Below are 21,163 nucleotides of genomic sequence, written 5' to 3' on the forward strand. Positions count from 1 at the left end.
AGAAAGAAGGAAAAGGCAAGTTTCTAAAAACTGCCAAGAATTATGAAGATGGAGAGCCTATTTATATCTGGTTTCCATTAGAAAGGAACAAAGAAAAAGAGATGACGTTCGAGCTATTCATTACCTCCTCTGATCTGGTCAGGGACTGAAGAAACTTCTGGTATGATAACTGGTAAATCCACTCCTGGGGAACCATGCTGTACACAAGGAGGGCTCCTTTCAGAAAGACACAATATTCCAAGTAAGTTAAAAACATCTATTCATGCAAAATAAAACAAAATCAAACCATCTATGGTAATGGTGGAGAAAAGTAAACACGGCACAGCAATGCCAAATTCTTCATAGTGGCTTTACATTTTTGATCCAGAGAACTTAGCAATTCTGTCACAAGGGCTACATTCTATTCCTGGCTTTTCTGTTGAACCACGATCAAGTTAGAAAGATTGGCTTCAGTCTGGTTACTTCCCCATTACTTCAGGTGATATAAACAAAGGAAAATGTCTAGCTTCCTGGGAAAATGGTAAATTATTCTCAAGGCTCCAACATTTTATACTATTAGGAACAAGCAATAATTCAGATCTAGTAGAAATTTAAATAATTTCTTTCTGGTTTTGTAGTGTATTTTTTCCATAATGGATTTAGCTTCCTAATTATGCTTTGGGTTAATATATAAATAAGTTTTTGCTGCCTTTACTCATAATCAACAGAACAAGGGAAAGTCCAGGGATGTTTGTGTTTAAAAACTGTTTCTCAATTATCAAAAAATAAGTAGACAGGCTATATTCAGATATCTAAGGTTGACTAAAACAAGTATTTCTTTAAATCCAAAATCCACAAATACTGGAAAATATGACTTTTATTCATCTAAATTCAGACTTCACTACAGGAAATAGTCTCTTCCCAAACAGATGAAAAAAAATATTTTGAGATTAAGTTGTCTCTTCCCACTCTATTTCACCTCTGAAGAACACCCCAGCTGAGGGTGAATGGTACCTGGGCAGTGGTGGTGGGAGGCCCACCACCTCTGGAATTAAAGGAACTGTTTCCAGAGTCTGTGAGGTTGTGAGGATGTCACTGATGCTGTGCTCCTGTGGCTGGTTCTTCTCTCCAGGAAGTCTCTCCCCAGCCTCTGCTGGTTCCTGTCCAGCCTCAACCCCAGGCTCGCCTTCAGCCCCTCGATCCAGGCCTGGCTGTGAGAGTGCAGAGCTATACATGGAGTCCCCTAGGGGGCGGCTGGTATCAAAACATTCAGGTAGGATGATGATGTAATCCTCTGAGGAAGCAGAGGACTGACTCTGAACTTCATCTTTGAGTTCCTCCTCTTCATCCTCCTCCATAACAATCTCTTCCTGCTCATCTCCAAGTGGTCCTTCTTCAGGCAACGCAAATTTCACTAAAGGATGAAAGTAATCAATTGAATGTAGAATCCTAAAAGCAGCCTCTGGTGTTATTCTTACTTGGTAAAGCTTTGTGAATCATGAGCTAGAATTATAAATGCCAGAGGAGAGGGAAGAACCAAAGGGAAGGGCTGCTATTGGAACCAAGGCTTTACTCCAAGTTTGAAGACTAAGCAAAAACAAAAAGAACCAAAGCTCACAAAAACAAGGCAGGCAGAACATCCAGGCTCCTGACAAGCAATATGAATTTTTTTTTTTTTTGCAGAACTGGGGATTGAAGCCAGGGCTCACGCATGTTAGGCAAGCACTCTACCACTGAGCTACACCCTCAGCCCAGCAATACAAATCTGAAAAAGAGGAGGCACCATAATATGAAGAGGAAAAAGGATGGGGCATTTTGATAAGCCCTTCCATGGCTTTTTGTTACACATTTACACGTTTGAAAAAAACATAAATATATGTCATATATGTGTATACTTTAAACAAAAGTGAGACAAATCATATTTAAAAGTACCGATCAAATTAGACGCCCCCCCTTTTTTGGGTGGTACTTGGGATTAAACCAGGGATGTACTACCATTGGGTTACATCCCTAGTGCTCTGCACTTACCTTTTCAATCTTGAGACTGAGTTTAAGTTGCCCAGGCTAGCCTCAAACTTATAGTCCACTTGGCTCTGTATTATTTTTATGCACCAGAATTTGAATTTTTGGACAGTTCTTAAAATACATACTATTGGCTCTACCTACTTGACTCTAGAATTTTCTGTTACAAAAGTATTTATTTATTTTAAGTACCGGGGATTGAACTCAGGGGCACTCGCCTGCTGAGCCACATCTCTAGCCTTATTTTGTATTTTATTTACAGACAGGATCTCACTGAGCTGCTTAGCGCCTTATCATTGTTAAGGCTGGCTTTCAACTCATGATCTTCCTGTTTCAGCCTTCCAAGCGCTGGGTGTCCACCACCGTGCACAACTACAGAGATATTTATTATAGCAGGATTTAATGGCAAGAAATTTAGTTTGGAGCTGGGTATGTTGGCACACACCTAGTAATCCTAGGGGCTTTGGAGGCTGAGGCAGGAGGATCATGAGTTCAAAGCCAGCCTCAGCAAAAGTGAGGCTCTAAGCAACACAGTGAGACCCTGTCTCTAAATAAAATACAAAACAGGGCTGGATATGTGGCTCCGTGGTTGAGTGGCCCTGTGTTCTATTGCCGGTACGCATCCCTCCGCGCCCCCCCCCCCCCCCACAAAAAAACTTAGTTTGGTATTCCTTCTTCTCCTCACTATTTTCCTGACCATTGCTCTTGGAGAAAGCAGACAACTTAGATGCTAACAGAGGTCTGTGCCGAAGAGCTCTGTCAACTTACGGGAAGACTCCTTTCTGCAGAATCCAGGCAAAACAACTGATTGCTGTTCCTCTGTGGAATGCAGCTGTAATTCTGACCCTGAAAAAGTGCAGAAATAAGTTAGGGCATCTTCTTCTTCTCTCTCTTTTTTTGGTGGTATACTGAAGACTGAACCTAGAACTCTGTACATGCTATACAAGTGCTCTACCACTGAGCTACATCCTGTCTTAATATTTATTCTGAAACAGAGTCTTGCTATGTTGCCCAGGCTGGCCTCGAACTTAGGATCCTCCTGCCTAAGCCTCCCAAGTAGCTGGGATTATGGGTGTGTGCCTATAATCCTTTGCTCTTGATTCTTTAATGAGAAGAGTCAGACAGCATGCATAGTCTAAAGAATACATGTCATCAGTTTCTAACAAAGATCACGTTCCCTCGCCTCTCAGTGAAGTAGAGTACTTCTAACTATTCATGTCTGGCAATCACAATTCAGGTGTCACCCTGCTGGCTGGTGAAAATGCAGGGAGAACTCACTTTGCAGGGACTTCTGTCTGCAAGGTGGGTTGTGGTCTGGGGCAGCATCCAAGGTAAGGGATCGGATTACAGTCTCACACACAAACTGGGTTCCACTCAGGTCTTCTTCTGCTTCCTCTACTGAAGCAATGTTCTCAGCTTTCCTCTTTGTGGATACTGTGGAATCTGAAAGAGACATAAACCTTGTCTGCACTTGGTGTTTCAAGATTTGAGGACTTTCTCTATTCATTATCCACTCTAAGACCAGGTCAAGGAATAGCTGCTCTCTGTGCCATCTAGGGAGACAAGTGAGATGCTCTTGGACACCCATTTATATGTTAAGGGAAGGTTAGTAAGAAACAAGAGTTAAAAATGGATGTGGTATTAGGGAGGCTGCAAATGCATTACAGATATTTAATCCCTTACCAGGAAGTGCTTTAAATCCCGCCCCTTCACTTTCTTCCTGTATCTGCCCCAAGCCTGGCTTCTCTATTAAAGGACTGTCATGTGGCAGAGGAGACATGCAGGGAGTCATATCTGGAGAATTGAAGACAGGAGAACCATCAACTGAGAAAAAGCATCACATCATAAACAGTCAAGTGTCCAGAAGTAGCAGTTCATAGGTTTCACACCTCCTGCAGGGCTAAAATAAAACCAGATATGCTTCAACACCTGTAGACCAACAGGTGTGCAACTACCTCAGACAGATCAACCAATTTGGGAAGGATCATAAAACAGTTACTTGGCCTGCAAGGCAATGGCCAAGACACAAAATCATGAAATATAAAGGAAAAAAGGCAGGAAAATAGAGAAAATGATCCCTCTATGTTGGAGAAGCCCTGCACAAACTTTCATGTTGCTTCTGATAGATAATGGGAAGGAAATAAGGAAAATGGACCCATGGGTGCAGCTTTAAAATCACATTGTAGGAGAAATCCTTGCCATCTATTTCTTCAGAATAAAACAGCAACCACCAGACCATAGGCTACAGTACCTTTGTGCCTGATAATAACATAACCACCATAAACTGAGTGACAGTCTTACCCACAGGTGTGTTGTGAGGTACTCTCTCCAACTCCTGAACAATGTTTATATCCAATAGCTCAAAGGACAGCAGGTCCTAGAAAAAATACAGGCCATGTTAGGCAGCTTGTAGTGAATACTAGGACTGTGTTGTTTTGATGAGATCTGTAGTTCATTTGCAGACCATCCTGGATTCAACTGAATTCATGCCTCCCATCAGTCAAGTGAAAACAAAAAGAGTGAAATGGGAACTAGGTGTTCACATGACCAAATGTCAAGAAATACAAAAAATGCGGTGGATATGAAGGTAAACCAGACAGGCTAAAACAAAGAGGCAACTAAAGGAAAGTTGCAGTTAAGCACAGGACTGAATTCCTAATTCAATTAGTAAAAACTCAAGTTCAGAAACAGTACATTGGGTGATCTCATTCCTATTAATTACATTTGCCTGGGAACCACTTATGGCTATACCACCTTCTCTTCAACAAGGTTAAAAACTCTTTCCCCAATGTGGTTTCTCTTGTCCCTTGCCCCTCAAAATGCTGAATCTTCCACCTGCGCAGTCAGAAGGTCCACAGATGGAATGTAGAGTTCTCTCTCGCTGGAAACATTTTTTGTCTTCTGTAGAATGCAGGTTCCTGTCCCTTCTGTCTGCTGAGTCACTTCACCCAGTGGAATTTCTTCTTTAGCCAGAAGAACCTATAAAGTCAAACCATTGGGGACAAATTTAGGCCCGCAACAAAATAGGCTCACAATACCTCTCCCCTGAAAAACACACACACACACACACACAAACACACACACACACACACACACACACACACACACACACACGAACTACATTTAAAACTGATGATAAGATCTAATAATTTTAGAATTAAAATAGTACAAAGGGCCAGGTACAATGGCACACGCCTGTAATTCCAGCAACTCAGGAGGCTGACATAGGAGGATCGCAAGTTCAAAGCCAGCCTTAGCAACTTAACAACACCCTGTCTCAAAAAATAAAAAGGGCTGGGAATGTAGTTCAGCGATAAAGCACCCCTGGATTCAACTCCCAGTATCAAAACAAAAAACAAGCCACCCCCCTCCCAAACCAGCCCCCCCCCCAAAAAAAAAAACCCTCTCTTTTTTTTGTTGTGCTGGAGACTACAGCCAAGGCCTGTGCACACCAGGTAAGCATTCTACCAACTGAGCTATATCCCCAGCCCCCAACCTTTCTCTTTTTAAGTTAATTATCTCAGGTATTTTGTTACAGTGACAGAAAGATGACCAACACACTAACCTTTCATGATTTCTGGAAGAATAGCCAGCTATAAGTAAGCTATTTTAGTCTTACTCACATCTGCCCTAATTCTTGAGAAAATACCTTGGCATACAGAACCAAAGTCTATCAATCCTCACCTCTTGCTGGCAGGTGAGATCATCAGCTTTGCCTGCACTGATCAGGCCCCTTTCAATGTTATCAGGGCTCTCTGCAGAGGGGAAAGGATCCACTATGATACTGCACCAGACTCGAGGCCCAAACTGCTGGCCTTTGTGAGAAAGACGCCAATGGGAAGTGTATGTTCCCTCCAAGGTTGGGGCGATGAACTCCACAGACACAACCCCCACATGGCCTGCCTTTAGGCAGGGAACCAAAACATCCTTCTTTTCTGTAGAAGCCAAAGTCAAATTTCCCCACATGAACTTGAGCTGAAAAGAACAGTGACCAGAGAAAGAAAGCTTGTCAGGTGAAAGCTATGGCATTTTAAATCACCTCATCTTCACTTTTTGTGAGAAAAAAATACCTTTGTGTCTGCACTCCACTTTACATTTCCTGTATTTTTCATTCTCCAGTGTTTTATAAACTTGGTTCCTGGCTGAAGATGAGTCCCATCAGGCAAATTCTCATCCACAAATGCTGCACTGAGTGTTGGCATAACTGGGGCACAAGGTTGCAAGGGGAGCCTGAAGACAAATTCAGATGCTTAGTCACTTGCTGTTGGGTGTGATGGCTTAAGAATATCTCACATTGACTCTAGAAGCTGACTGACTTTTTTTTTTTTATTTTTTTATTTTTTGAGAGAGAGAGAGAGAACTTTAATATTTATTTTTTAGTTTTCGGCAGACACAGCATCTTTGTTTGTATCTGGTGCTGAGGATCGAACCTGGGCCGCACGCATGCCAGGCGAGCGCGCTACCGCTTGAGCCACATCCCCAGCCCCAAGCTGACTGACTCTTGAGGATGTACTAATGCATTTGCCTTAAAATGTGAGCCAGGCACAGTAGCATATGCCTATAATCCCAGTGACTCGGGAGTCTGAGCTAGAAGGATCATGAGTTCAAAGCCAGCCTCAGCAACTTAGTGAGATCTGTCTCAAAATGAAAGATAAAAAAAGGGCTGGGAGACTGGGGTTGTGGCTTAGCGGTAGAGCGCTTGCCTTGCCCGTGTGAGGCACTGGGTTTGATCCTCAGCACCACATGAAAATAAATAAATACAATAAAGGTATTGTATCCATCTACAAAAAAAAAAAATATATATATATATAAAATAAATAAAGTAGAGGGGTGCTGGGGATGTGGCTCAGTAGTAAAGTGCCTCTGGGTTAAATCTTCAGTAACTCCCAACTTCTCCCAAATAATAATAATAAAAAGTGTTGCTGGGCATGCTGGTACACATCTGCAATCCCAGCAACTTGGGAGATTAAGGCAGGAGGACTGCAAGTTCAAGTTCAGCCTGGGCAATTTAGTAAGACCAACAGCAAATAAGCAAGACCCTGTCTAAAAATAAAAGATAAAAAGAACTTGGGATATAGCTCAGTAGTAACATACCCCTGGATTCAAACCCCAGTACCAAAAAACAAAATGACAATAAAAACCCCAAAAAACTGTCCTTATTTTTTTGGTGGTGGTACTGAGGATCAAATCCCAGGCCTAGGAATGCTAAGCAAGCACTCCATACTAAGCTACAGCTCCTAGACCATAAATCAAAACATGAGGAAGAAAATTAAAAGGGTCCATATAAAAACAACTGGAGTGTAAAACTCTTAAATCATTTTTCCCTTTCGCTTCAAATCTAGACTGCTTCCATCAAAAAGGGGTCACAACCATCCCAGTTCTGAGCCTTACTAGTTTCTAACTTCCTGAAGATGGCAATAAAGCAAATGTCAAAAATAACCATTAAACCACCCATTAATAAAGCTAGGATCAGAGAAGGGAAGTTATTATTTTTTGAGGTACTGGAATTGAATCTAGCGCCTTGCACATGCTAGGCAAATACTCTAATATTGAGCTATATCCCCAGTCCAAAGAATGGGAAGTTTCAAGGTGTGCATATTAGGAGCCGCCAATGGATAAAGATAAAAGATGGCTAGCCAAGCACAGTGGCACATGTCTGTAGTCCCAGTAACTTGAGAGGCTGAGCCAGGAGGTTTGCTTGAGCCCAGGAGTTCAAGACCAGCCTAGACAACCTAGAGAAACCCCCAACTTGAAAGAATAAAAATAAATAAATAAAGCTTAAGTTACAGTTTTAGAGAGCTGGACCTGAAGTTTTTGACCCCCACCATGGCCCTAGGCTTACATTAGGGTGTTAGACTGCAGCAAGCTCTCAGGTCGGCCCAAAGAGGACTTGGGGCTCTGCAGTCCATGGATAGAATTCCAAAGATGAATCTTCCTGTGAAGTTTAAGCTGCTTTTTAAGTTCCTTGACCTCTGCTTTACGCTGTTTCTTCTCAGCTCGCAATCTCTGCTTTTCTGCTTTAAGAAAATTCTTATCAACCTGTTTCTGGAGCCTGTGAGATAATAAACAAACATCTTTAAAAAACAAAAAATGCACTCACAAACAAATCTCAAAGCAATTTGGAGCCAAGTCCAGTCCTTATCAGTGTCAACTTCTAGTTTAGCTTCTTAAATTCTAGTATAGTTATCATTGCCACTTCATTAGCTTTGGATAACTGCCTTCTTTATAGCACATCAACAAAAAGAGTAGAAATAAGGAGACTATCTATAGTCTATGACATTATATATTATCACCATATTTTTTTGGTTTTGTTTTTTTGAGTACTGGTAATTGAACCCAGGGGCACTTTACTATTGAGCTACATCCCAGTCTTTTTTTTTTTTTTAATTTTTAGTTGTAATTGGACACAGTACTTTTATTCCATTCATTCATTTTTATGTGGTGCTGAGGAGCAAACCCAGAGCCCTGCACATGCTAGGCAAGTGCACTAATGCTGAGCCACAACCCCAGCCCACATCCCAGCTCTTTTTGAGACAGGGTCTCACTAAATTGTTGAGGCTGGCCTCAAACTTAATCCTCCTGATTTAGCCTCCCAAGTGATTACAGATGTGTGTCACCATGTCCAGCTCACCAGATTTTTTTTTTTTTTTTTTGAATCAGGGATTGAACCTAGAGAAGCTTAACAACTGAGCCATACCCCCAACCCTTTTTATTTTTTATTTTCTGATAGGGTCTTGCTAAATTGCTGAGGCTGGCTTTGAACTTGTGATCCTCCTGCTACAGCATCCCCAGTCTCTGGGATTTCAGGTGTCTGCCACCAAGCCTGGCTCAGAATTTGTTTTAGGAATCTTTTTATTTTATTTTTTTAAATGTAATTGTATTTTTTATACCTTTATTTATTTATTTTTATGTGCTGCTGAGGATCAAACTCAGTGCCTCAGACATGCTAGGCAAGCATTCTACCAATGAGCTACAACTGCAGCCCCAGATTTTTTTATCATTAGCATTTTGTGTTACCAGAACCAAGAGGCCAATCAGAGAACAATGATCTCCAACTCTATGGTTTTACCTGACTTGTTCCAGAGCAGCAGGAAGACGAGGAGTAGAGTACTTTGACTGAGGAAATGGTTCAGAGGAACTCACAACAGGTCTCCGTAATTTCAGCAGGACATGGTTAGTGTCATGGGCATATGGTCCTGCTTCACAATCTTCACAGATGTTGTAGGATGAGCATAGGCTTGAGGAAAAGAATGGCAGAGTACAGAATGGCATAGCAGGTACCAAGGTAGGGAGGTGAAGATAAGACTTCTATATTTGCTCCAATACCAGCTTGGTGGTAATCTGACCAGGCACCTCACCAAGTCTTACTGTTCCTCATAAATAAAATGAGGACAATAACATTTAACTTGCATCCATTTCTGTGGGACAATCTAAGTGAGGAAGCAAGATATGAAAGCATTTGGAACAAGAGGGGAACTATACTTAGTTATCTAATTTGGTTTTGGGGAACATGACTTTGCCTGGCTCTGTTAATCCAAATGCATATCTGAACACAGCAATCTGAATAGTCATCCCTCAACCCACAAAGCACGTGTGTGCTTCCCTTCTAGAGCTACAACATCTAATGTTCAGACACACCCAATTTTCTTTTACCAACCGAGAATGCTAGAAAGTCACTACTTTAAAGCCCATCAATCCTAGCTATTCTCAGGCAACTGCTTACCTACACTGGTAGCGCACACCAATGATCCTCCTTTGGCAGTTGCTGCAAGCAATATGCCAGCTGAACTGGTTTTCTGGCAGAAATAATGTTTCCTCTGAAACAGGCATTGAGACTTCTGAGGGACAAGAACCCAAAGGTGGGTTTTGGAGGACAAGCTTCTCATGTAATTTCTGTTCAAGCTTCTCAACTGTTTCTTTAACCACTTGCTCTCTGAACTAGAACACAGAACAGAAGATGGAGACAACTCAGTTCCAATATTGCAAAAAGCTGTAACAATATCAACAAATCTGAAACCTCACTATCTCTGGTATAACATTAAGAACATAATAAACAACTAATACCTAAAGAATAAAATAAACAGAAATGTAACAAAAGGTCCATTCCTAGTTCAAAGAAAACAACAAATCCTTTTGATTTGTTGCTCACTAGGCGAGCGCTCTACTGCTGAGCCACAACCCCAGCCCACCCGCCCCCAGCCTTTTTTTTTTTTTTTTTAATTTATTTTGAGACAAGGCCTCATTAAGTTGTTTAGGTGCTCCCTAAGTTGTGAGCCTGGCTTAGAACTTGCAATCCTCCTGCCTCAGCCTCCTGAGTCGCTGGGTTTACAGGTGTAAGCCATTATGCCCTGCCCCAGCCCTTTTTATTTTTCTTTGTGACAAGACTTAAGTTGCCCTTGTTGGCCTCATATTTGTGGTCCTCCTGCCTCAGCCTCCCAGGTAGCTTGGATGACAAGTGTGCACCACCACATGTGGCCAAAGACTAGTATGTTCTTGACTAGATCCACCAAGTTTGGAAATCACTAGCTACCACTCTTCAAGATTCACTTGCACCAGAGGCAGCAGCCATCTGGGTTCAGCTTTTTATTTTCCATATTCCACCTGGGCCAACAATGCTGCTAAAACCCAATCCAGAGAGAACACTCACTGTCTCCAAGTAGCTTGTGAACCAGTCTGGAGGCTTGTCTTGAGGCTGGTCTTTGTCACATGGGGTAAGTGGAAATGGCTGTATGAAAACACAAAGTTTACTTTTTCTATTTAAATTAACTGCCCTGAAATGTATTATTTTGAGTTTGTCAAACTATACAGCATAAGGTTTTAAATAATCATGGTGTAAAGGAATACAAAAGGAAAATAAAGCCTCTATCCTACTCTGTTCTCCCTTCTCCAGAACCAAACCAAGAAGTTTCAAAAAGTCAGACAGATGGTCCCAATAACTTTTCTTTTTGGTACTGAGGCTTGAACCCAGGGTCATTAACCACTAAGTCATATCCCCACCCCTTTTCTTTACATTTTGAGACAAGGTCTTGCTAAGTTGCTGAAGTTGGTCTTGAACTTGCAATACTCCTGCCTCAGCCTCTTGAGTTTCTGGGAATACAGGCATGTGTCACCACGCCTGGCCAACTCCCACATATTTGATGAATACTCAAATGTTATAGAAAAGAAAATGAGATGTAAGGTGAGAGAATTTGACAAACAGGTCCATCTCTTCATACCTGGGCTGCAGGTTCCTCTGGGGTCTTCATGTCTGATCCCAAGACTCTCACCAGTGAAGAATAATGTGCAAGTGGCTTCTTCCCTGTCCTGGCAGCTACTCGTTTTTCTGCTACAACTGGGAGTGGGGTTTCATCAACAACATGGTGCCCTTCATGTACTTGCATCTGCAGTTGGTTTCCCTGTTTAACTGCCATCTGAGAGCATACATTATGAAACAAAAACACATTGTGTGATTTTCTTTTCCCAAAGGAAATTTCAAAACACATGAATAGTATGGTAAATTAGAGAATTTGGAAACTTTTGTTTGCATTGTTAAATAAATATACAGGTTGAGCATCCCTAACCTAAAAATATGAAATAAATTCAAAATTTTATGCTTACTGGCATGATGCCACAAGTGGGAAATGTTAATCTGATCTCATATGAGTTGCAGTCAAAATGCTAGTATACTAGGAATATTGTAAAAAATTATAAGGCTGTGTATAAGGTCTATGTGACATATAATTCAATTCAAGTTTAGACTTGGGTCCCCAAGATATCTGATTATGTACATGCATATATACCCCCCCCAAAAAAAAAAGAAAGAAAATTCCAACACTTAATTTTTGGATAAGGGATACCCAATTTATCCATTACTATCCCTTCTATTTCCTTGCCAAGATTATTATCTATGAGTAGTTTTGCTGTTAAACCTAAACAGTAAGTTTTTAGTGAAGCGACTTGGTGAGATTTTTCATTAACTGAATTATTACCTATTTTTTTTTTCCTTTTTGTACTAGGGATTGAACCCAAGGGCACTCTGCCACTGAGCTACATTATCCCCAGTCCTTTTCATTTTTTTATTTTTACACAGGGTCTCATTAAGTTGCCAGGTTGGCCTTGAGTTTGCAATCCTTCTGCCTTAACTTTCCTTAGTAAGGAAACTTAAGTATGTGGTACTGAGGCTTTCAATTTTTTTTTTTTTTTGGTAGCAGGTATTGAACTCAAGGGCACTTGACCTCAATTGAGCTACATCCCTTGCCCTATTTTGTATTTTATTTAGAGATAGGGTCTCACTGAATTGCTAAGGACTTCACTAAGTTGCTGAGGCTGGCTTTGAACTCTTGATTCGCCTGTCTCAGCCTCCCAAGCTGCTGGGATTACAGGCATGCATCACCATGCCCGGCTCAATTGGTTTTTATTTTATTTTATTTTATTTAAAGAGAGAGAGAGAGAGAGAGAGAGAGAGAATTTTATTTATTTTTTAGTTTTTTCGGTGGACACAACATCTTTGTATGTGGTGCTGAGGATCGAACCCGGGCCACACGCATGCCAGGCGAGCGCGCTACCACTTGAGCCACATCTCCAGCCCTCAATTGGTTTTTATGAAATACTCCATCTTTGAATTTTAATCTCTACGATCTCAAAAAAGTCAATCCTGGACTAACAAAACTGGAGGAACTTAAAACCATATCCTACAATGAATCACTTACTTTTCTAACAACATATTTTGGAAAATAAGCTTAAGTGGTCACATCTTTACAATTTTAGGGGCCAAGTCAATGGGGTTCTAATTCTCTCTCACTGTCACCAATAACTGTTCTTTATTATTATATTTTTTTGGATATGGCAGGGGGTCAAGGAACTAGGGATTGGAATCCAGGGCTTTGCATATGCTAGACAAGTGCTCTATATCTGAGCTATATCCCTAGCACTTTTTGTTTTTATTCTGAGACAGTTCAAGACTGGCCTTGAACTTGGGATCTTTCTGTCTCAGCCTCCTGAATCCTCCTTGGGATTATAGAGATATACCATTAAGTCTGGGTGTTAACTGTTCTTTTATCTGTTTTTCTACCTTACACTTAAAAGATTTCATTTTAAAAAAGCACTTCATGGATAACTATGTGAGGTGATGGATATGTTTCTTAGCTTGACTGTGGTAATAATTTCACAATATACACATGTATCAAAACATGTTGTTCTGGAGGTGTAGCTCAGGAGTAGATCACTTGCCTAGTATGTGCAAGGTCCAGGGTTCAACCCCTATAACCACAAAAAAAGAAACAAAAATCATGGGACTGTATACCTTATTTTTTTTTTTTTTTAAAAAAAACAAGGTCTCCCTATGTTGTCCAAGGTGGCCCCCAACTCCTGGGTTCACATGGTCTTCCTGCCTCAGCCTCATGAGTAGCTAGGACTATATGTGCATGACACTATACCCAGCTTCTTTGCATGTTTAAATGACAGGATGATGGCACTAGGACCAGCAATGAGATGAGACAGTAACAGAAGAAACTTGTTTTTGGAGTTGCCTTTTGCTGAGATATGCCTTTTCCATCAGAATCTCCCTAAAAATATGTTTCACTGTGTTTTTACTTACTAGTTTTTAATGAGATTCAATTTCAAATTTTTGTCAATAAATCTGTTTAAAATTATTTGAAAACAGATTAAATAACCATTACCTTAAGTGCTTCTTCATATTCTCCTACAAGGACAAAAAAAATACATAGTGAAATTCAATATAGTCAATTCTGAAGATCTAATTACAGTATGAGGACTATAGTTAATAATAGTGTACTGTACTAAGGATTTTTGCTAAAGGAATAGATTACAGCTGCTCTTACCATGGGGTGGCAGAGGAGGGGTAGAAGGATAGGTAACTATGTGAGGATAAATGTTAATTTTTTTTGCTATAATAATGATTTACTATGAAAATGTATTTTATAACATCATGCTGTTATTTTATACACAATAAAATTTATTTTTTAAAAAAGTACAGGCAGGGGCTGGGGTTGTGGCTCAGCGGTAGAGCGCCTGTCTAGCATGGGTGGGGCCCAGGTTTGATCCTCAGCACTACATAAAAATAAAGGTATTGTGTTGTGTCCATCTACACCTAAAAAATAAATATTAAAAAATAAATAAACAAATTTTAATAAATTTTAAGAAATCTTAGCTTACTATTTTATTAAAAAAAAAAAACTGGAGGGGACAGTGCTGGGAAAATCCAGGGGTGTCTACTACTGATCTACGTCCCCAGTCCTTTTTATTTTTGAGTTAGGTTCTCACCAAGTTACCCAGGCTGGCCTCAAACTTGTGCTCCTCCTGCCTCAGCCTCCTGAGTAGCTGGGATTATAGTTATGCACCACCATGCTTGGATATTAGCATCTTAAATACAAGAGAACTTTGCATTAAAGCTATTCAAAGGCACTAATCTTATATACAAAAAAAAAAAAAAAAAGAAACACAATAAAAACCCAGGGCTGGGGAGGTAGTTCAGTGGTGGAGTGCTTGCCCAGTATTCATGACACCCTGGGTTTGACCCCCATCACTGCAAAAAAACAAAAAAAAACACAAAACCTCATGTAACTAATGCCCATGGAGACTGAGATCAATGTCAATTTATAGTATACCAAATTTTATTCTAAAATGAATATTACAGCAAGACCTAGTGTAAGTGGAATCATCTCATTGCTTCAATGAACAGATTATGGCATTTAAGTAAAAATGAATATATCCTCTCAGGGACTCACCTTGACTGTTAATGGATACCTGTAAAAAGGAAAAAGCAACAATGAATTTCACATGTCATCAGTTGAGTATTTCTTTTCATGGGGGCACAGTGGGGAGGTGGTACTGGGGATTGAAATCAGGAGTACTCGACCACTGAGCCACATCCCCAGCCCTATTTCATTTAGAGACAGCATCTCACTGAGTTGCTTCGTGCCTCGCTTTTACCAAGGCTGGCTTTGAACTCTAGATCCTCCTGCCTCAGCCTCCCCAGCTGCTAGAATTACAGGAGTGCATCACCACACCTGGCTTCAATTGAGTATTTCTATTACTAGGAACAAGATAGACACAAAAATCTCAGGTTGGGGGTTCAGATTTTCCAGTACCATTCTATTCATAAATAATAATAATTAAGGAATTTTATTTCTTAAGTACTGTGCCTTTCTTTATTTCAGGTACATCAAAAGGCAGCATAATATATGAATTCACATAGTAATATATTAGCTCTGAAGCCCGAGGATATGAACTGAACCCCTACTCCATTACTTCCAAGCTTTTGTGCCTTTGGGAAAGCTACTTAAACTTAAGATTGCTACATAATTGTCAAGTAATTTCTCAGATATTCTTCTTCAATGTTGTTTCCTTATTTTTCAACTCCATTGGAGGTGCCACAAATCTTCTTAGAACATGCAATTATCAAATATATTTAAACCACTGTATAAATAAGATAAACACTATTCCTGACTTTTCAAGCCCCATTTCATAATGGAAAAATAAGATCCCTATTTTGAATATCTAGTAATAGAGCCATAATATAATTTACCTTTTCATTTTCTTCATCTAGGTATTTTATTTGAATAGTGTTCAGGTCAAATGAAACTTTCACCTGCAAATGAAAAACATTTGCTATATGATCCAGACATCAAAAAGGCAGTTTGTAACAGAAACCCAGAAGTCATAAAGGAAGGGGTGGGCACATTTCACTATATATAATTAAACATTTTAAACTAAAAAAAAAAAAAAAAAAGTTACTGGTGATTGAACCCAGGGATATTCTAGCACTGAGCTACATCCCTATCCCTTTTTTGTTGTTTTGAGACTGAGTCTCACTAACTTGTTGAGTCTGGCCTTGAATTTGTGATTTTTCCTGCCTTAGCCTCCTGAGTTGCTGGGCTTATAGGTGTGTGCTACTATACTCTGCAAAAATTAAACATTTTATATGGTGAAAAATACTACAAGTCAAAAGCCAAACAACAGACTGGGAAAAATATTTGCAACTGATTATAGACAAAAGCTTAATATCCATAACACATAGAAAGCATCAGCAAAACTATAATAAGATTAACAACCCAAGCGAGCCACCATGGTGCATCCCTATAATCCTAGCTACTCTCAGGAGGCGGAGGCAAGAGGATCCCACATTCAAGGCCAGCCTGGGCATCTCAGGAGGACCCTGTCTTAAAATAATACTAAAGAAAAGGGCTGGGGATGCAGCTCAGTGGTTCAACACTTTCTTAGTATGCATGTGGTTCTGGGTTCAATTCCTGGCACTATAAAACAAAACAAAACAAAACAAAAACCATGTAAAAATGGCCAAATTTATTCTGAAAATTCAGGAAATAAAAATAATACATAATAAATGTTTGATTTTACCAATAGTCAAATTAAAATGCAAATTAAAGCAATAAGATATCAATGCATCAGAACAGAAAGAAAATAAAAACAAAAAACAAAACCCAGAGCACTTTTTAGTGTTTATTTTGACAGGGTCTCACTAAGTTGCCCAGGCTGGCCTCAAACTGGTGATCCTCTTGCCTTAGTCCCTGAGTAGCTGGGACTATAGGTGTGCCCCACTGAGCCCAGGATACAAGGGCAGGCTTTTAACACCAGGATTTCATTAGATAAATAAAGGCATGTATGAAACATTCACCATTGCAAACCCAACAAAACCAGAAGAGTAAAAAGGGCATCCAAAGACAAGGAAAAGCACTAACAAAAAAAGGAACAGTTAAACTGTTGTCTAAGCATTTGTGGGAGTTTTTTCAGGCCAACTTCAGATATTCAACCTTTGACCTGGCAATAAAAACAATCAGGCTCTTGCAAAATACAAATTATATCCTTAGTAGTAGACAAACAACAGTGACATATCTGCTGTCAGGCAACAGACATTCCCCTGAGGCCTGCTTGGGTAGGACTAATTCTTCAGACTGTTTCTGAATATTTCTAACTCCTATCTCATTTAAATAAAAGTAATTTTACCTTCCCTTTGTAAACTCTTCAAAAGCAACTTAGTTGTTTGTTCCCTTTATCAGGGCACATCTTCTACACAAATACTAAATCCCTGTCAAACACAATTTTCCAAAAGGCCCAGAAATGGTAAATATGACAGATTTAACAGCCACAAAATAACACTGCTAAAAATAGCTACTTTGAGAAAAAAAATCTATGCTTAAACCATTGAGAAGCAAAATAAAGCAATACTCACCATAGCTTCAACATCAGCCCAAGTTGTATTTTCTGGATCCGAAACCAGAAAGCTCTGAGTTTCATTTTTAAAAGTCACATTTAGAGTAACCTGCGGTTCCATGCTGTGGGGCTACAGTTGGGAGGGTGGGCAAAAGAGAAAGAGAAGGAAAAACATATATACACACATTAAAAAGGTTCTGTAAACTGAACAAATATTTGTGAATACTTGTGAAGATCTATTATGGACTATGCTTGAGAGTGACAGAAGCAAATAGAGAAACAATGTCCTTACTCTTAGGGAATTCACAATTTAATAGGTGTTTTATTTATTTACTCTGGTGCTGGGGATCAGACTGAAGGGGGATTTTCCACTGAGCTACATCCCCAGCCCTTTTTATTTTGAAATAGGTTTTCACCTTGCTGCTTATGATCTCACCAAATTTCTAAGGCTGGCCTGGAACTTGTGATCTTCCTGCCCTCAGCCTCCCCAGTGGCTTGGATTACAACTGTGTGCCTCTGCTCCCAGTTCTAGTAGGTGCTTTAAACCAATTTCATTGTTAAATAGGAACTGCTGGCTGGGTCTAGTGGCACAGGCCTATAATCCCAGCAGCTCAGCAGGCTGAGGCAGAAGGATCGAGAGTTCAAAGCCGGCCTCAGCAACGGTGAAGTGCTAAGCAACTCAGTGAGACCCTGTCTCTCTGTGCCCCCCAATCCCCCCAAAAAACCAAATTTTTCTAGCTGGGCACAGTGGTTCATGCTTATAATCTCAGCAATTAGGGAGGCCAAGGCAGGATTCTGTCTTTAAAAAAAAAAAAAAAAAAAAAAAGGAGGGGGGGCAGAGGCTGGGGATGTAGCTCAGTAAGAGTGTCCCTGGTACTAGTACTGCAAAAAAAAAAAAAAAAAAAAAAAAAAAAAAAAAAAAACACTTTATTTTATTTATTTATTTTTATGTGGTTCTGATGATTGAACCCAGGGCCTCACAAGTGCAAGGCAAGCTCTCCCCCTCTGAGCTACAACCCTAGCCTGGAACTATTTCTTCTAAGAAATAAGGATATTAGTGCCCAAACTATGTCATAAAGACTTTGACTTAAATAAAACACAAAAATTTAGTTATTAAGAAACCTCCACATTAGAAATAGAAGTCGAGCGAGGTGTAGTGGCATAAGCCTGTTGTCCTAGTTACTTAGGAGTCTGAGGCAGGAAGAATTGCTTAAGCCCAGGAGAGGCCAGCCTGGTTAACATAGTGAGACCCCATCTCAACAACAACAAAGTCTGCTCAGTATTTAAATTTTGACTACATGACAGAAATCATCTAGCATTTGTAAAATCTCTAAGGACTGACTGCACTTTATAGGCCCTAGGCAACTTAGCAAGACCCTATCTCAAGAAAAAAAATTGGGGGGACTAGAGTAGATATTAGATTAAGAAATTGTAATGGTATGATAATGGTATCATGGTTGTTTATACACACATGTATACATATGTATATACACATATGTACACGAATATATATATCTATCTATCTTTTTGGTACTGGAGATTTAGCCCAGGAGTGCTTTACCATTGAGCTATATCCCAGCCCTTTTAATTTTTAAATTTAGCAAGACCCTGTCTCAAGGAAAAAAAAAATCTTTTTAAACCAAAATAGATACTAGATTAAGGAACTGTTAACTTCTTAGACACAATAATGGTATTATGGTTGTTTATACACACATACATATCCCAGCCCTCTTAATTTAAATTTGAGCCAGGTTCTCGCTAAGTTGCTTATTGTCCCACTAAACTGCTGAGGCTGGCCTCAAACTTGTGATTCTCCTCCTCAGCCTCCTAAATAGCTGGGATTACAGGTCTATGTGCCCAGGCCCAGCTCATCCCATTTTTAATCTGCAACTACTCAGATTCTACCCCGCATATAGGCGATATGAGATGAATAAGTCCTGGGAGTTCCCAAGAAGGGGTAGGAAGACTTGGGTTCTAGATATAGCTCTGGCACAACATGAGTCATTTAACTCTGAACAGTCTGTTCATCTCTGAGCTTCAGTTATTTAATCTGTATAATAGGACTAATATCTCTGCTTTGCCTATCTCACAATTTTATTGTAGGGACTAAATAAAAATGAGGGGGTGCTGGGATTATAGCTTAATGGTAGGGAGATGCTGGCATGTGCAAAGGCATGAGTTTATTCCTCAGCACAAACACAGAAAGTGTGTGCAAGTTCTTTGAAAACATTTAAAATACAAAATTATTATTATAGTAAACCAGTCCTTAGGGCATTAAAATAGTATAAAGTACTGCCCTGTGAAACAATAGACTTGAGGTTATCATTCTGAGAATCTTGAACTCTCTGAAGATTACAGATTTTTTAAAAAACCCATAAAATTTTTTCCCATTCTTCGTCTTCACCTAAAGTTCAGTTCACTGCCAAAATAATACTAGTCTCTAGCCCCAATCCTGCTGCCATCAAGCATTTATTCACATTGCATAAAATTCTTGGAGTCCTCAAGGTTGGTCAGAATTCCTATAAAATTCCCAGGACTTTGTGAAAAAAATGAGGGGAATGAAGTGATTGATTCAGTCTGCCAAAAGTGACATTCCAAAATATATTCTCACTTTCCAACTTCAAAAAACATTCTTCCCGCCAGGGATGGTGGCACATGCCTGTAATTCCAGCAACTCAGGATGCTGAGGCAGAAGGATCTCAAGTTTTGGGACAGCCTCAGTGACTTAGGCCCTAAGCAACTTATCAAGGCCCTATCTCAAAAATAAAAAGAACTGGGAATGTAGCTCAGTAGCAAAGTACCTCTGGGTTCAATTCCCAGTACCCCACCCAACCCCAAAAGAAAAGAAACATTCTTTTACACTTTTTGAGAATCTGGAAGGAAACTAATGTATCCTTCCCTTTTCTCAAATTACACAATTAGAATTAGTTGGATAATCTGGAACTCACCCAGCTGGTTTGCCAATAGCAGAAAACAGGAAGTCAGAGATTCTAATTCAACTGGACCACAGCCAGGTCTTCATAAAGAACTGCCTAACACCGGATGTGGTGACACATGCCTTTAATCCCATCTACTGTGGAACCTGAGGCAGGATGATCCAAGATGCAGGCTAGCCTGGACAATTTAGTAAGACTCTGTCTCAAAATAAAATTTATAAAGAGCTGGGGACATAGCTTAGTGTTAGAGTCTTGCCTAGCTTGAGCTAGGCCCTAGATTCATCCACAGTACCACAAAAAAAACAAAAACCATGCCCATCTCTTTTGCTTACATTTGAGAATTCTTTCAGCAAGAGCATTAATCTTGAACTTGTGGAAATACCAAAGCTATAGTTAGTTCCATTTGTTCCTGTAGACTTTAAACCAGTAGAATCAGATAACTCGGGCCTAGAACTTCAGCTTTCATAATTGGTGTTAAGTTCATGCTACTGACTCACCTTCACTTGGCACAAATCAGCTTTTCCTCTATGCAGATTTTTTTTCAGCTTCAACAAATACTTTTAATGAAACCGACCTGAGAACCTAATCTTTTATTATTGTCTTCACCAGAAGCTATCCAGGCTTTCAAATGTGTGACCTGAAAACTAGATAGTTGACAAATAGGAAAGAGTGACTTTCCAATACCAAAAGTCTCAGACCAAGGAGATCTCTTTAAGAGGGTCTCAAAAAAACAATAAAAAATAAAAAAATAAAAGGAGGATGGAATGGGGAAGGTGTATGGGTAATGTCATTTCTTTCTTGCAGTCTTAATCCTAGTCTTCCAATTATCGTTTTCTAGTACTCGATGTCCCCAAGACAGTGTCACCACCCCCTTAGGGCTCTCATTTTCTTTGCCTAGGAGCTTTTGAACTGGAGAATCTCGGTCTTCCTTCGGAAGAAACCCAGTGTTCTGATTCACGGACTCTCCATCCCTCCAGCGGTATCCACCCTCACGATCCCTCAGAACACGAATGGCTCTCTCATCTGGTCACTAAAAAGATTGACTGCCCTAGACACGG

The 21,163-nt window shown here is 40.0% G+C and overlaps 1 protein-coding gene across 7 annotated transcripts in view; it reads right to left on the reverse strand.

Annotated features, from left to right (window-relative positions):
* Nucleotides 1-21,163, reverse strand: part of NBR1 (NBR1 autophagy cargo receptor) — a 29,565-nt gene that overhangs the window by 7,481 nt on the left and 921 nt on the right. For 3 of the 7 annotated variants that reach the window (XM_081271659.1, XM_081271654.1, XM_081271660.1), the window contains exons 2-19: nt 17,189-17,299; nt 15,527-15,589; nt 14,727-14,745; nt 13,659-13,681; nt 11,217-11,411; nt 10,649-10,726; nt 9,725-9,939; nt 9,071-9,238; nt 7,844-8,053; nt 6,072-6,231; nt 5,686-5,976; nt 4,837-4,980; nt 4,303-4,378; nt 3,685-3,795; nt 3,280-3,444; nt 2,770-2,847; nt 994-1,393; nt 125-216 (exon numbers count right to left, since the gene is read on the reverse strand). In XM_081271659.1, the coding sequence (XP_081127785.1) occupies nt 125-216; nt 994-1,393; nt 2,770-2,847; nt 3,280-3,444; nt 3,685-3,795; nt 4,303-4,378; nt 4,837-4,980; nt 5,686-5,976; nt 6,072-6,231; nt 7,844-8,053; nt 9,071-9,238; nt 9,725-9,939; nt 10,649-10,726; nt 11,217-11,411; nt 13,659-13,681; nt 14,727-14,745; nt 15,527-15,589; nt 17,189-17,290 (2,590 nt within the window). In that variant the 5' untranslated portion in view covers nt 17,291-17,299. Of the gene's footprint in view, nt 1-124; nt 217-993; nt 1,394-2,769; nt 2,848-3,279; nt 3,445-3,684; nt 3,796-4,302; nt 4,379-4,836; nt 4,981-5,685; nt 5,977-6,071; nt 6,232-7,843; nt 8,054-9,070; nt 9,239-9,724; nt 9,940-10,648; nt 10,727-11,216; nt 11,412-13,658; nt 13,682-14,726; nt 14,746-15,526; nt 15,590-17,188; nt 17,300-20,117; nt 20,304-20,602; nt 20,750-21,163 lie in introns of all 7 variants that reach the window. The other 4 variants (XM_081271657.1, XM_081271655.1, XM_081271656.1 and 1 more) reach the window with 3 other exon arrangements.

This window comes from Spermophilus citellus (genome assembly GCF_964194105.1).
Source record: "Spermophilus citellus genome assembly, chromosome: 17".
Classification (NCBI taxonomy): domain Eukaryota; kingdom Metazoa; phylum Chordata; class Mammalia; order Rodentia; family Sciuridae; genus Spermophilus; species Spermophilus citellus.